Source organism: Dermacentor silvarum, chromosome 1 (genome assembly GCF_013339745.2).
Source record: "Dermacentor silvarum isolate Dsil-2018 chromosome 1, BIME_Dsil_1.4, whole genome shotgun sequence".
Lineage (NCBI taxonomy): Eukaryota > Metazoa > Arthropoda > Arachnida > Ixodida > Ixodidae > Dermacentor > Dermacentor silvarum.
The window spans coordinates 242,260,019-242,276,370 of NC_051154.1; the positions used below are offsets into that span (position 1 = coordinate 242,260,019).

At 47.3% G+C, this 16,352-nt stretch overlaps 1 protein-coding gene across 2 annotated transcripts in view; it reads right to left on the bottom strand.

The window, feature by feature from the left end:
* LOC119437010 (cadherin-23) overlaps window positions 1-16,352 on the bottom strand; it is a 157,307-nt gene that overhangs the window by 47,958 nt on the left and 92,997 nt on the right. For both annotated transcript variants that reach the window (XM_037704071.2, XM_037704070.2), the window contains exons 3-5: window positions 3,676-3,759; window positions 2,909-3,060; window positions 150-212 (exon numbers count right to left, since the gene is read on the bottom strand). In XM_037704071.2, the coding sequence (XP_037559999.1) occupies window positions 150-212; window positions 2,909-3,060; window positions 3,676-3,759 (299 nt within the window). The remainder of the gene's footprint in view (window positions 1-149; window positions 213-2,908; window positions 3,061-3,675; window positions 3,760-16,352) is intronic.

Here is a 16,352-nt window from a genome sequence, read left to right on the forward strand (position 1 = left end):
AGGCCGAATTTGCATGCTCGCCCTGCGACGACTTGCTCGATGCGTTAGTGCCACGCATGCGCAGAAAGGATGGGTTATAACTGTGCACGAAACAGGGATGACACACACACAAAAAAAAAAAGATGAAAGGCGGTGGTCTCGGGACTTACGTATTGGCCTTCGGGCAAGCGCCCGTCTGTGAGAGTGAGGACTATGGTGTGCGAGTCCTTCACCTGAAAGAATAAAAAGAAAGAAAGAAAAACAATGAGAACCGGCGCCAGTACGGGCGCGTGAAATGATGGCTGGGACTTCGGCACGGATGCGCGGATCACGCATGCTCACGCGGAATTTTATTAGGAGCTGCATACAGGCAATCTCGGATGCTGGGGTATCATCAATACGTGAGCTCGCTCGGTTCATCGTCCACTTCGCGGGGCTTCCGGTCAAATTTACGAACATCGACTCACTCTTGCATAGATATATGTGCGTAAGTTCACGTCGCTAGCGGAACAATGAAAAATTCTGGCACCCAGCAGGCTGTAGTAAAGTTGTTCGCGCAAGTTGCGTTCACGCTAGGTCACAGTCGACTATCGGCCATCTGTTAGAGCTCCCTTCCGCAGCGTGACCCATTTAGTAGGCGCAGCTTAGACAAAGTACCTTCTACCTGCAGGATCCGGTCACGCGTTTTGAATGCTGAAGCCGACTCGTGACAACCACCAGTATCCACACACGCTGCGACGTTGTCTCTGCATACGTGATAAGCGCTCTTCGCTTAAGGCTTATCGTATTTCGAGTTCTAGAATGCAATTTGTGTTTCTGAACAGTGAGTCGCACTTTCTTTTATTTTCGCCGAATTGCTGAGTTCATTGTCCGCCCGCCGTTATAAACCAGGAATGGTCCTACTTCTTCGTTTGATCGGCCATATGATTAACACTAGCGTAGGCTTTGCAATAAAAACTCTTACAGCGCCGGATAAGCCTTGCAGTTGTGCACTGAGTATGCACAGCTTTATAATGCATCATATGATGGATAAATTTCCTTAGAGCGGGCAAATAAGCAGTGCTATACTGTATCTGTACCAAGCTATACTTTGCGTCTTCTGAATTTCGCGAATTTCGACCCCTTTGTCAGCTGTTTCCAGCGTTCGCTATAGGCTCTGGTCGTTATTGGCATGGTCTCTGTTTCTCTTCTTCGGTTGCATTGCACATCTCTTTCGCTATTTGTGTCTCGTTTCCAGGGAGCAGGGGGCTACCATGCAGGTAGCCCCCTGCTCCCTGAGTAGATGCTATAGTCACGCACTTTCCTGCCTCTTCCACTGTGTAATTTTGTATCTCTTCATGTATAGTACGTATAGCCTGAATGTTGTTTTCCAAATGTCCCCATGCGTTCCAGCCGAATATAAAGAAGAAAGATGTGAACTAAGCGCAGCAGATTTCATCCAACTTTGATATTTACTTTCGAAAGGTTCTTGCTACGGATTTTTTTTTTTTTCATCGAAACCAACAGAAATATGACGAAGCGCAAGGAATGTAGGCACTGGGTGCCGTGCGATCCACTCGGTAATCATGCGGAAATCTCGTCGCGCGATGGCGAAAGGTCAGGCCGATAACTGCGAACGCCGAACGTGTTGAGATCACCGCTCCAGATCTGCGGCCATTGAGCCACCCTCCCGAAACGGCGCGGTACCACTTCCCGCACGGAGAGGACGGAATGTGCCACACGCACGCTGATCGCGCCAGCCGGGCGATGCTCCCTGCGGCGACATGGACCAGATCTCAGCTCCGCGGGGTCGTGTCTCCGTAGGTGAGCGCATCAGCTTAGTTACGCGCAGCGGGCCCGAATTCCGCTGCCGTGCGTACATTGAGCCGGCACGCAGAGGAGCGCCGTGCACATTTCCGCAAATCATTTGCTCCTCAGCGCAACCCTCCTCCCACGTGCTTGACAACTAAGACGTTGGAGAAGCTATTTATAACAAAATAAAGCGAAATTTTTCGAGCCCCGTGTTCTTGAACGAACTGACTGCAGCCTGCTGCTCCAATTTGACCTCAGGACGAGTCAATAGTACATCCTCTTGCTGAAGGTGCACGGTGCCAAGGAATTCAAGACGCGTGTATCACTGGTGCATTTCGCCCTGTCATCGACGTGTACCTATATAAGGGCCAATATCAAGCAGGCATACATGTTCCCTGAGAATGGGCATGTATACTTCGTGTTCAGGTGAGTGCTGAATATCACTGCTTGTAGCGCGAAGTCCCGCGTTTAAATGGGTCGCGAGACCGTTTTCACTAACCCTTCCGCGTTTGAGTCGTCCGCAATCTGTCGTTGCTGCGGCTGCGTCATTCTCTTCTTCTGTTCCGTTAGTAAAGGTACATAACTGGCTCATCTATTTGTACGAGAGGACCAGCTCAAGGGGAAAATATGGAATAAAAAGAAGCATACACCATGCTTATATGACTGGCGCAGTTGTACATCGCATGCGTTGCAGAGTTCCGACAAATCATTTGCAATGACGATGTCAAACGGAAAGCGTCAGAGGTCGCATCTTCAATACAGATACGACTTTTCTGCGCCCCCTTTTTATTTTTATTTTTTCAAAGGCAAAAAATGTCATCCAGCCGAGAGTATGTCAGAGCTGCAAAGGGGTTTCTCAGAAAGAAGGCTTCGCCGTTAGAAGAGTATTCGTGTAGGTACGGCGATCGAACGCTAGACCAATGCCTTTACGGGGGCGGTCGCTCTACCATATGAACTCACCAGGGGGTTAGCAGATCGCAGTGCCAGGGCGAATTCGTCCACAACTCGAAGGGCATGAGACAATGAACATTCATAAAATTTCACCAACCCTTTCATGAAACTTCTTGCAGATTTTGCGCAGAGCTCGTTCGCCAATAGCCCATATATAGTAAATAGTGCTCGGAATTGGCGTGCTCACCTCTCTGTCCAGCTCGTGTCGCAGGAAGACGTCGGCTTCGGTGGCGCTGACCCGTTCGAAGCGCAGGATTTCGGGCCCCTCGGGACCCTGCGCCCCGAACGTGAGTGTGTCGCCGTCCGCATCTTCGCCCCGAAGCCGGTACAGCGGCTGGCCTGCGCGACCCCCGTGCAAGCCGAAGAGTTACGCCACAGCCGCAAACAGAGGTGAGGTATAAGATTGCCCACGGATAAGGCGGTACAGTACGCGCGGCACGTCAGAGGCATAAAAAAAAAGGAACACATTTTTTTCCCCGTTTCGGTGGCCACGAGGGACCACACAAGGCAAGGAAACGCGGCTCAAACGCCATGGCCCCGTTCTTTTTCTCTTTTTTTTTTTCTCTCAAAAGCAAGCGAGTTGAAGAAGACGCCACTCGGCCCTTTTGTGCTGTAATGTACGTCAGGTTCGAGAAGGCCAGACCTGGAGGACAAAAACTGTTTTTGTGCCGCTCCACTTAGGGAACTTGGCAGTACTATGCCCGGTGATATGATTTGCGGCAACTTTCCGTTTACGTAACTCCCAGCCAAGACACCATTGCGTTGCGTGTCAGAGTTCAGAAATAATCACGAACGGGAGCTGTATTTAGCTGTTTTCTGCCGACATTTCGGTGGGGCAGCTTGCGAAGGAGTGTCGTGTAAATTTGCTTGTGACAATGGTGAGCACATGGTTCTCGCTATTGTTCAGGCAAACATATATTTGCTCCGCGGCAGTGGACGACTCAGGTGGCTTACCTAGGCTGCCCGGTCCTTCTTTGATCCTGACTACGATCTCGCTGATGCCGCCCAAGGAAAACCTTGGAAATGTGTTGCTCCCTCCTGAAACAAGAAAAGGTAAAGAAAGTTGCGCCACGCTATGAAGTATACGAGCCAACATAGCGCTTCTTCTTTTTTTTTTTTTTTTTTTTGCAACTTGAGCAGCTCGTCATATCGTTTCATTTGCGTTGTTTCTCCAACTGCGATGAGCTAATCACTGCTATTACTGGCATCTTTAGTCGCTTAAAAACCACCGCAGTTGTGACAGACGGTCTATGTCATTCTGCAGACGAACATGGCGTCATGAGCTCGATTCCCGGCAGCATTCAGTTGGGGGCAGAATGCGAAAATGCTCGTTTACTTAAATTCTGGGGGACCACATTAAAGAACCGCATGTCGTCGAAGTTACGTCGAAGCACGTTTGTAATTGCTAAACTGCGCAAGGTAACTTTTTCACTCGCCTAATAATTAGGCCGATCACCTAAATTGTTCGATGTTTCAAAAAAAATTGTACGACAGAGCGCTTGCGACGTGGACTCACAAAATATACAGGAACCATCCGTTGTCACAAATAATGAGGCTATATATCAGGCCACTGGAAGAGGAACAACGACTACTTACTCTTCAGTAAGGAGGGAACAGAAGCAAACACTGGAGAGATAGGATGTAGGAAGGAAGAAAGAACACAATGAATGTCATGATGACTGAAGTAAAACAGCTACAAAGGATAAAGCACGACAGTAGAAACGGAACAAATCACCACAGGTGGCACGTACTTTTAAAATTACGCCAAAACTTAAAAAAAAAAGGAAAGTTGTAGGTCTCGACAATCGCAAAAGGCACAAGAACAAAAAAGAAATGTGGCAGAGCCCATCTCAAGATGACTGCCGACGTTAAGGCGATTCGCATTGACGCAATGTAGCGACTAGAGCGCGTAGTGACACACCATATTGCCAACGGCAAAACGCGGCATGCATGAGGCGTGTATACCGCCGGGCTCCTCTCTCGCGCTGATGATGATGTTTATGCCTTGTCATTCATGTCATGTGATGCGCGTCATTCATTTCCTTATATATATCCAGTTAAAGAAACGCCCACGACGGCATCCCGACGGCGCAGAGGATGCATAGATAGATAGATAGATAGATAGATAGATAGATAGATAGATAGATAGATAGATAGATAGATAGATAGATAGATAGATAGATAGATAGATAGATAGATAGATAGATAGATAGATAGATAGATAGATAGATAGATAGATAGATAGATAGATAGATAGATAGATAGATAGATAGACAGATAGATAGATAGATAGATAGATAGATAGATAGATAGATAGATAGATAGATAGATAGATAGATAGATAGATAGATAGATAGATAGATAGATAGATAGATAGATAGATAGATAGATAGATAGATAGATAGATAGATAGATAGATAGATAGATAGATAGATAGATAGATAGATAGATAGATAGATAGATAGATAGATAGATAGATAGATAGATAGATAGTGCTTAGCAGTACTCGTGTCTTGCGCCTATTAACCTGCATGCGACACCATATATAGGTCGACCATCTTGCGACACTGATTACGTGTAAATGACATTCCTTCCACATGAGGTCTTATTTTTTACACGTGTGTGCGTGTATTGTTTGTTTGTTTGTTTGTTTGTTTGTTTGTTTGTTTGTTTGTTTGTTTGTTTGTTTGTTTGTTTGTTTGTTTGTTTGTTTGTTTGTTTGTTTGTTTGTTTGTTTGTTTGTTTGTTTGTTTGTTTGTTTGTTTGTTTGTTTGTTTGTTTCCAAGCATCGGTCAACCAGCGCGCACGTACTAAGAACGTAAAAAAGAGAGCAGAAAATGTTACGGAACAGCGCGCACGCTTTCCTCGCATCTCACGTCGCGAATCTCGCAAGCGCGTCCCGCGATCCTTCCTTGCAAGTAAAAGCATAGCGGCATTTGCTTTGCTTAAACGCAGCGTCTCACAGCAAGGGTGATGGAGTGATCTCCCGAGCCTCGGAGCAGCGGTACATGCACGCGCCAAACCATCATAGTCGATGTAGATCAACTACAGTGGTAGTGCCGTAGCCTAGCCACGTTACATACGTTTCACTTGCATACCCATATTTCTCAGACAGTGACTGCCGTAGCAGAAAAAAAAAAGTGTTCCGACGCTTTGGTTCCGGCGTTTGGACGCTGTGGCGCATAACGCAGCATTAAGCGGTGCTTATATGTATGCATAATATTAATATACGACGGAGGGCCCGGCCTGCCGTGCAATGCTGGGCTATGGGACGGTAGCAAGATGATAAATACAAGGTAGTAACACGCAGATAACAAAGAACAGGCGTCCGCCGGAGACGTTCGTGCTTTACTCGCGTCGCAAATTCCAGGAAGAACAATAGAACCGCTCAAGAAGGGGTCTCCTAAACGCCAGGCGTCGCAGGAGCGAAACAACAATGGCAAGAGCCTCGAATAGACGGAGAGAGAGCGTGGCACTCGGAACGCAACTTGCTGCACTCGAATTGCCTGACGCAACCTTTTGGCTGTATGTCCCGACGAACGCCTGGGAACGCACCATTGCAAAGGTTAAGGCCAAGGCTTTGCTGGCGTGTTTCCTGAGAAACTTTGCCGGAGATCACGTTAGCGAGCAACGCTACGACTACGTGGGGAGCGTTTGTGCAACGAAGCGTTACATCTACCACGTCGGCGTCTACTACAGTCACTAACGTCTAGCGCTGCTGCGCGACACCAGTAAGACGTTTTCATCACATGGCTCTGATAACCGGATTCATCACCACTCTCTAGCAGGGCTTCGCGCGCTGGGCGCAGTGACCTGGCAGTCTCTTTCACGATCTCATTCGACCAAGCCCGTCTATTCGTGACTTCACAAGCCTGCTTCTAAAACCTGTTCGCAATCTACTTTCTTCTTTTTTTTTTTCATTCTTTCGTTTAGCATCTTAAGAAGTATTACAAGCATTACGAAAGCGAACGTGAACAGATGACTCTGCGAAATGAACCTTCTCACAACAATGTCGAAAGTAATAGCTAAAGCAAGCAATAAATGCAAGTGTCGAAAATAAACGATGAGCTCAGGAGTCTTATTTCTAAGGCACCACGCTACTGAACTTGTTAGGCGTGTCGCGGCCGTCTCTTCTTTTAAGTGTTTTGTAGGGTACAACGACAGGCGGTGTACCATAATCCTGCGGAGTGGCAGGAAGCGGCTCACGGAGTAAGCTATACATCAGACCGAAACACGCTCCCGATCTGCGCGGCATATGAGGGCACGGAACACGCTGCGGCCCCATGTTCCCTGCTGCTTCTGACCTGGCCTGGCGAAGGCCACTGCACCGGAAGGCAGCCGTGTGCTGCATCCGACCTGCATGGCGATCACGTCAGCCTATCTACGCTCGTGCGAGTTGAACAAGTTCTTTCTTCTGCACGTTAGTGCAGAAATACATTCTTAATACAATGCGAATAGTAAACAGGAGAAAAGAAAGATCAATCGTTGGAACCGCCTGTCGAACCATACCATTTTCCCCGGGCCTACCGCTTCCACAGACATCTGATAACAAACCAATCGAGCTCTGTCGTGCGAAGTAAGAGATGTGTTAGGTATATGGGGTGTGGCTGGGCGTCTGACAGCAATACGACAAGCTCCACCGCCTTCCTTGGCCGCGACTTAATTCCTGGTTTCCTTTCCCATAACTACATAATGCTCTATATATGCAGCAAATGTGAGGTACAAATCGCCGAAGGCGCGTTAAAGAGCAGCAAAATACGGTTTGATCCGACGCGTTTCACAGCGTGCGACCGCACTGGGGAACTCAAAAACCCGCTGAAGCTTCGACACGCTAAACTATTCGCATCTCTCTCTCTCGCTCTCTCTCTTTCTCTCTCTTGACATAATATATATACAGCTTAGAAAAGCGCGTATATATATATATATATATATATATATATATATATATATATATATATATAAGATGCGAAAAGACAGGGAGTTTAACCGGAAGATAGACATCCAGTTTGCTATACCCTGCACTGGGGAAGGGCTAAGGGGACACAGAAAGAAAAGCACACAGAGAGAAAGAGAGAAACTATCAACATAATGAGCGCAAAGTAGTGTACGTAACGCCGACTAAGCGCGTTTCGGGCTATAGACGCGCCGAAGAAAAGTGTGCGCTCGGAAGTTTCCGAACACATTTCAGAACTAGTGGACCGCGAAGACGCAGCGCACAGCGCACCGACGTCTTTTTTATCCATCCACCCGTGCACCCCCACCTGTCCGCCCACACTTCGTGAATATGCAAACAACCGCACTTCGCGAATATGCAAACAACCGCACTTCAAGAGACGAAAAGTTTCAAAGATAACGCTGCAAAACGGGACAGCGCTCAAAGACAAATAGGTAGGTGCGTTTTCATGGGCTCTTCCTACGCAACTCGAGCCCGCTGCATAGTTTCGCGGTTTATCATTTCCAGAGACAAAACAAGAAAGACGAGGCTTATAGGTTGCGAGACTGAACCGAGCTGTTGTTTGGGTGTAATGGAAGCTGAACAAATAAAAAAAGGCACCAAAACGCGCGCGATCCTAGCGTAAACATGAACACGACGTTGAGACGCGACGTACAGCGGTAAGCACAAAGACGCTGCCCTTCCGTCGCCCTGCTTGACGTATACATAGCAGCCTCGGCGGTATATTGAGCCGTGCACGCTGAGGAAATAAAAGCAGCAGAGGGGATTCGGCGGTTGGCGCGCTGCAACCGAAAGCCGCGGGCTGCTGAAGCAGCCGCGCAGGCGAGCGAAGAGGAGCCGCGCATCCCGCATGCACTAGTCGGGCGGGCGAGGCGGAATCAACAACTCGCTCGGACCAGGAAAGAGGAATCGGGGGCATTCAGTGCCCGTACCTGTGTACTAGTACGACCATCGGCGGCCTGCGCCGGCTGCTTCCGCGCCGCCGAGGCTGCGAGCGATGCAGAAGAAGAGAACCCGTTTTCGTAGATGGGGGGGGGAGGCTCCCCCCCCCCCCCCCCCCCGTGCTCAGCACGTGGTCGCTCCGAAGAGGAAGCACCAGGGGCGGCCGTAAAAAAGAAAGACGCCACCGGTGAATAAAGAGTCGGCCGCAGAAGGCGCCTTTGACGCAGATCCACCCTGCGGTGGCTCGTGCGCTGTGCAGGGCGGACACGGACTTGCCGCAACGGGGCACTGAGCGAGCGACCGACCGCCCTGCACAGTGCGACGACGCGTGCCCCGTCTTGGCGGTTTGAGCTGCGGGCGTCGCCGCACAGGGCAGTGTGGCCGACTCCAACGCACCGCGTGGTGGCGCAGCCACGCCGTCCAGTCCCCGAGATAGAAGATATACACGGGTCTGGGACGAGCGTACATTGTGTCAGCACTCACGCAGTGAATGCGCACCTCCCCCGCTTTTCCTTCTTTTTTTTCCGGTTTTTTTTTTTTTTCGTTTTTCGTTATTACTTGAAATGATTTGCCTTTTGTGGACGTTACAGCTCACGCAGCGCCTCGTAAGAATTTGACAAACGACGCAAGCGTCGAGTGCAGGTTGCGGCGTGAAGGGCGAAGTTAGATTCAGGCCGGCCAGATGCCGCTCCCAGGCAGTGAGTCCCCGTGGCGAGATATCTTCATTTCCAAGTTATAGGGGCCCATGCCCACGCTCGCACTGTCTGTGGCCTGGGCCGGTCTTACACCGAGCCGCACCTCAGCACGCGTAACGGCCGCGTGACGGTAGGCTGGCAAGGAGCAAGCGATCGATTGCTCCTTGCCGAGCAAGGAGCAAGCGATCGCAGTTATTCTGAGCTCGAGCGTGAGATTAGAAGATCAATTAATTTGTTGGTGCGCACGCTCACTGCTGCGCGTGTGCCCGAGAAGGAACACGGCAAGCATTCAGCGTTCCCCTGTATCGTTCGTGCGCACCGAACTGTGAATAATTAAACGCACGTATTCGCGTGCCACGTCCTAACGCTGCAGTCAAGAAGCCCCTCCAGCGAGGCCAAATTGTAGCCCGAGTGTCTAACGCTGGCTGCACTTCTGTCGCTTCTGACCCCGCGACTGACGTCATAATGGTTTGACCGCGAAGTCTTGTTTTTATGTTATACAATTTTCAAGGTTAAGAGCTCAGTTGGCGCTAGCTTGATCGGGTCATTGGGCGCTTCGACGAACCACTCCGAGCGTTTCTTCATGCGTCAAGCGTGACCTCATGTGCCTCAGAATGGGTGCAGAGTTATTAAGCCGGCTCTTCGATATACAACCTAGTCACTCAGTGAAATAACTAGCATTTGTTCGAACTGCTTTGCTCCAGAAACCAACGCGTATGGCAACGTGACGGTCGATATGAATGTCAACGAACTAATGTGCCGAGATGTACAGCCTATCGCAAAAAAAGTAAGGGCCATCGGTTGCTGGCAACGGCCAATTTACCATTACTTTTTTTTTTTCTTTTGCGATAGCTCTACTTCTGTCCAGTTCTATTCCGAAGTTTTCCGCCACTCACGACAAACGGGCTATTACAGTGCTAGTTTTCAGCTTAGTGCACGCGTAGGAGACTAAATAGCTCATGGTATAATAATGTATATAATTAACACTTTACTCCAAGAGGGTCGAGCGAAATGGTTGCAACAACTGACAGAGCAATGCGAAATTTTTATCTTGTCCTTCCGAATATAGGCGCTTCTTTATTTTCTCTTCCTATGCATTAGCGATATTTTTTCTCGGCGCCTGCAGCATGAATAATATTCCTGTCAACGAGAGCGCGATAGTGTCTCGGCCGCATGAAAATACCCGCCAAGTTCTCGCAGGGCGCCCCAACGTCGGTGCTATATCGTGACGTAAGTGTGGATCCTCAAACGATGCAAACTACTCACCTTGAAGAGTCCGACTGTTGAGTTTGTAACACGATAGTGTTGTACACTATAAGGGAGGCTTGCATGCCAATTTAGGAATAACTGTCTCGGTGCTTCGTTTGGATTTTAGGACGTAATGCGAAGGCTATCCCACACTCTCTCTCTCTTTCTGCTGAGCGGTTACTTCGTGAGCGCACGCGTCGTTAACAAACATCACATCACAAACACATTTGGGAACAGCAAAAGCGTTTGGTTGAGGCGTAAACGTCGTCCTTTCTCCACTCCTACGCGCATGGTTCTTTGTACTAACACTCGTGGACGGGACACCAAGTCGCCCAGTATGTTCTATCCGGGCATCCAGTGTGCAAATGCTTACCGCATCAGTATGATCGTACGTGATCGGCGTCTCGTGGTGCGCACGCGTTGTTTCGCAGCCACGCTATATAGGCATATACGTTGTTCTGCTTTAACAGCATGGCAACGTAAAATGTAAATTGCGCGCTCTGGCCGAGCGCTTCAGTCGTGAGCGCCCGCGGAATTTCCTGATTAAGAGAGCGTGTTTCGCAAACCCTTCGTCAGTCGGCACTGGGCAATGCGTTCAATGACGCTGAATCGGTGCAGAAGAAAGCGTGCAGATAAATTTTGTTTTAGTGTAATGTTCTCTCGCACTACCTGTACGTTGCATGTGCGGATGTCGCGCGTTAACGCTCTCTCTCTCTCTCTCTCTCTCTCTCTCTCTCTCTCTCTCTCTCTCTCTCCGTGCTATTCTCACCAGCCCGCTACTCTTTGGCTTATCGTCGATATCTTTTAGTCATCTAAGCACATTGTGGTTAAGAACCCGATTTACCTGGGGATTGAGCCAAAATGTACGAAAAATTAAAAGCAATGAAATGTCTATACCTTGCATAATTCCCATTCCCCCGAAGGCCGAATAGTTGTTCCTCCTTAAGTAAACAGTTATTTAAATTGTCATATCAGCTGCTTTAAATGCAGGAAAGGCGTGGATGTGGACAGAGACGCAGACGGATACTTTCCTCAACTCATGGGTGCCCGTTTGCTCAGCTTATTGGCGCGCGTATATATGTGCGCGTATATATGTATAACTCATCCAGTTCAAGCAGAATTCGGCATCAGCGGCATGGCGTATGACGGGCCGGCTAAGCGGGAAAATTTCTTGCTCTTTCATCTTCACTGCTGATCCTATCTTCCCAAATAATCATGTAATCATGATTTCATGCGTTACGTGAGACGTTTCAATGCAATTCGTTTCCGTTCCGAGGAATTGAATCATAACAAATTAATTATCCGGACATGTGGTTGTCACGTGACAAAATCGAATTACTTAAACGAGGTGCGGAACTTGTCGAGTTGGAATTGTGAATGCATGGTAGCTTTCAGCGCGACATACAGAACGTACGGGATCGAAAAAAAGAAAAAAAAACGGGTAGGGAGAGAGTGAAAACCCATATAGAGAGAGAGCGTTCTGTCTCTATTTTACCCTTTTTTCGTTCCCGTTTTTTGTGTATGCAGTGTTGAATACTACGATGGACTCGAAATACTTGTGATAAGGTCAACCACGATATAAATAATCTTTTTTTTTTCAGGCCTGAAATAACACAAATAAGCGATTAATCTCTGTACGTAAGGCAATTTATGATCTTAATATCATTTTCTAAGAAACAATAATATCTCCTTTAAACGTTTGTACGCGCCTCATCTTTCCCCTCGATCAATGTTAATTTTTAGGCATATAACTTGACGGTCACCTAAAATTCACTGTTCATATTACTGCACTTAAGAAGAAGACAGCATACGATAGCCGATTTGTTTCCAAGGTTTGCCTTTTTTTTTTTTTTTTTTTTAGTAAGACTACCTCAACTACCCTTCACTTTGCTTTCACACACAATATAACGTCAATAACTGAGACGCAAAATCGGGGTCTGACATAATTGTGCTACAACTTGTGCAACTGCAACACATACAACGTCAGGCTGCACGAATCATCATTCACTGTGCGCAATACGAACCGGTCCCTCCTATTTTCATAGTTATTGAGCTTTTTCCCTTTGACTCACCACATTGCATATAACCTATAGGATTTATTGCTAATCGTTTAATTTATATTTCCGAAGTTTTTATTATTATAGGCGTGGTCCACATTTCTTGCTTTCAAAAGTCTACTTCAATATTAAAACCACAACATACATCATTTCCAGGCAAAGTAGAAATGTCAGAGATCAAGCAATCATGGCATGTTTGCAATTCCAAGCTCAGTTCTTGATGTGTCCGCGTATTCAGTTTTTTCGCGAACGATAAATGAATGGAACTGTTTGCCATTGTCTGTTCTACATTCCAGTAGCATTGAAACTTTCAAAGAACGTGTTAAAAACCATTTACGAAAGACGCATTTTGTAACTATCATGCAGACACTCTCAAATTCTAGAATGTATGCTGCAGCGTTTTTTGTCATGTTACAAACACCATTGTCATAGTGTGAAGATATGAATGTTGTTCGAAATATTGTCTAATCTATCATATTTATTTTATGCATGTTCTGTTTACTATTCCTTTATTTTTCAATGTCATGTGCAACATTGCGGATGTGGGCAGACCTTGTCACGGCCAAGACGGCCAACAGTACCTGGGCATGAAATTATGGCTCTAAGTAGAACATGCAGACCGAAGAAAACCGTGAGCGAAAGTTATGCAAGACGATTCCCTCACGCGATCCTTAATAGCCGAGGAGGGCGACTGACGCTGACGACATTTTGTCCCGGGAACTGCGAGATAGAGGCCCATTCTGCATTCCGTCTGGAGTCAACGGCCTTGTTCGGACACTATACACAAACACACAGAGCGCATCCATAAACTGCGCACTTTGTTTACTCTTTCCAACGAATGACTCCCGATGGACGCAGCCAAACAGTTGGTCGGTCGAGGTCCTCTTCTCCTCTCCGCTTTCAACTTTGAACTCTGCGAGCCTTCGGACGCATCTTGTGCCGCTTTGTGATGAGGCGGGCGCACAGAGATTACTCGCGGCGCTGTGCGCGTCCCAACCGGCGCTCGACTCGTCTCCCAACGAACGCTTCCGTCCGCTCGCCGTGCTCGAAGAAAAGGCGAATCATAAGTTCGTGATCGCGTGAGTTGAGGGACCGGCGATCGCGCTTTGAATGCCGCCGCACCGCACCGCTGCCGCCGCCACAGCTAACGCCACTGCGGTATATAACCCCTTATTTTACACCTGAGCACACTCGGCGTGCATGCAGGACTGAAATGCAAGTTTCGCGCGCGCTATTAGGAGTTTTTTTTTTTTTTTCTTGTAGCTGAACGTTCCTTTCTTTTTCTTTCTTTCTTCTCTCTACTCTATAAGAGCGCTGCGGGCGCCCTGGTCGTAAAGAAAAGATCCTCGGCGGATGTCCTTCGGGAATGACGTCCGCACGCGGCCACAGCCACGTCCGCCTTCGCTCACGAAGGCACTGCGTGTAAGCGGGCCGTCGTCGTAAAGAAGCATTAGACGAGGAACGTGTTGCGCTATTCACGGACGTGAGCGCGCCTTATTAGACTGCACTGCGGCGCGGATGTATATACGTGCCCCGGAAGGCGGGGTACCATCGCCCGCAGTGCCTGCGCCCCCGCTATAGGGGGTCGACGTTGACCGTGCTTTAAGCGAATGGGCGCGGCCGGGTTAGGGAAAAACACCGTTTCGGACATCTTACGCGCTGCTCCTGGGAAGCCGCCCGCTCGTTGGTTCATTACGTCAGCCGCCGTAGTCATATACGTCACGTATGAAGCCTCGAGTAAGAACCGCTGGAGTGTATAAGCGTGTTCCCGAATGGCGAGGCACTCGTCGTACCGGATGTGGCGAAGGGACGCCGAACGGCGACTATACTACAAATAACTTTTTTTTTTTTCGAATCGCTTCTGCAAATACCGCTATCGCCAGTGGCTACATGCCGTCCGTCGATCATCGGCTTATTTACGGTTTCCCTCCACGCTATATTCACTGCCGTTTACAGGCTAGCACCCTTTCAGGCTCTCTCTCTCTCTCCCGTACACCATTGCCGTAACTCTTTCTACTGTAGTGCAGTAACCCCGTTTTTTATGGAGGCATTGATTCATACGCATGAAGGGACTGACTCATACGTATGAACAAAATGATGAGTGCAATCGGCAGTTCGTTATAGTTAGCCCCTCCCTTAAGAAGATTACCCCAGATGAGATTATTACGATATTGTTACTAGCGTAGAATTACACTGGAAGACGCATGCGGGAACAGTAGTGCTGTGGGAGTAACATCCTGTCACACTGTGATCAACATAAGGGGAACTTATATACTATAGCGCAAACGGGGGTTTTCGCAGCGACATAACTTAAGCGAAGGAATTTTCGAGCCGTTTTATGTTTCGAAGGGAACATTCGTGCGACACAATACAGCTTCTGACAAATCATGGATGATCACAGCATCACAAGGCGTCGCCGCCTTCACTGCTATTCGCAGGTATAGTACCTCAACGCTGGTACGTCGACCTCCATGCTAAAGATCCCTAATAGTTACAACCGCATTACTTTTTATACTAAATGCGATAACGCTCAGATGCAGAAATTAACAGCAACAGCTGTTTCTTTTACGTGCCTGAAACCGGCTAGGAACTCAGATGAACTCCTCAGGCTTCAAGTCTTCCATTAAGATAAATCGTCTGACTCTATCGGTTAAAAGTTAATTAGCCTAATTTGATAGTTAGTTCTCTAATTACTACCTCGAGTCGCTTTATGATGTATGTCTCCACGGTAAAATAAATCCCGAGAAAATCGTATAATTGTATTTTTTATTTAAGCAAATACACACGCATATTGGCAAAACACCTAAAACACCACATCAGTCATCTGCAATGATGGAAAAATGCAATGATGCTCGTGTACTTATATATATATATATATATATATATATATATATATATATATAAATGCTCGTTAAAGAATCCAAGGTGGTCAAAATTAAGCCGGAGTCCCCCACTATACGGCGAGCCTCCTAGTCATATCGTGGATTTGGCACGTAAAACCCCAGGATATTTTTTTTCGTCTTCTTAAGGTTCACAAATAGTCCCTTCAAAGTACAGCTGTATCTTTACAAATAGGCTGTACCAATGCTTTTAGCGTCTAGTATAAAGACACAAATGTATTCACTCCCAAGTACATGTGTATCCTTATAGACAGGTTATACAAATTATTTTCAGCGTCTAAGGTACAATAACATATGGTATAATAATAATAATAATAATAATAATAATAATAATAATAATAATAATAATAATAATAATAATAATAATAATAATAATAATAATAATAGCGAATTCCCTTCCATATGCACCTGCATCCTTATAAACAAGCTATACCAATGCATTAACACGCAAGTGTTCTTGTCTAGTTCTGCACCACAGGCTCAGACCACGGCTGGATGGCCGGCCGCAGACATTACGTCGCACGCCGTGCTATATAAATTATTTATTGATGATCCATTGATGATGTATATAATGTCACAAGACAAAACCTGGGCTATCAGAGACTGCAAAGTGTAATACCTAGCTAGTCGGTGATTCGTGATCCCGACTTCCCAACGCGGAAAACATGCAAGGCTAAGAACAGAGCAAAAGACAAGTACTGACTTCAACTTATCTCTCTCTCTCTTGCTTTCTGGAAGAAAAAGTCAGAAGTCAGCGCTTGTCTTCGTTCTTCCTCTCGTCACTGCCTGATTTTTTGGCGCTACATAGCACTGTGAGAGACACCGTATTTGATCA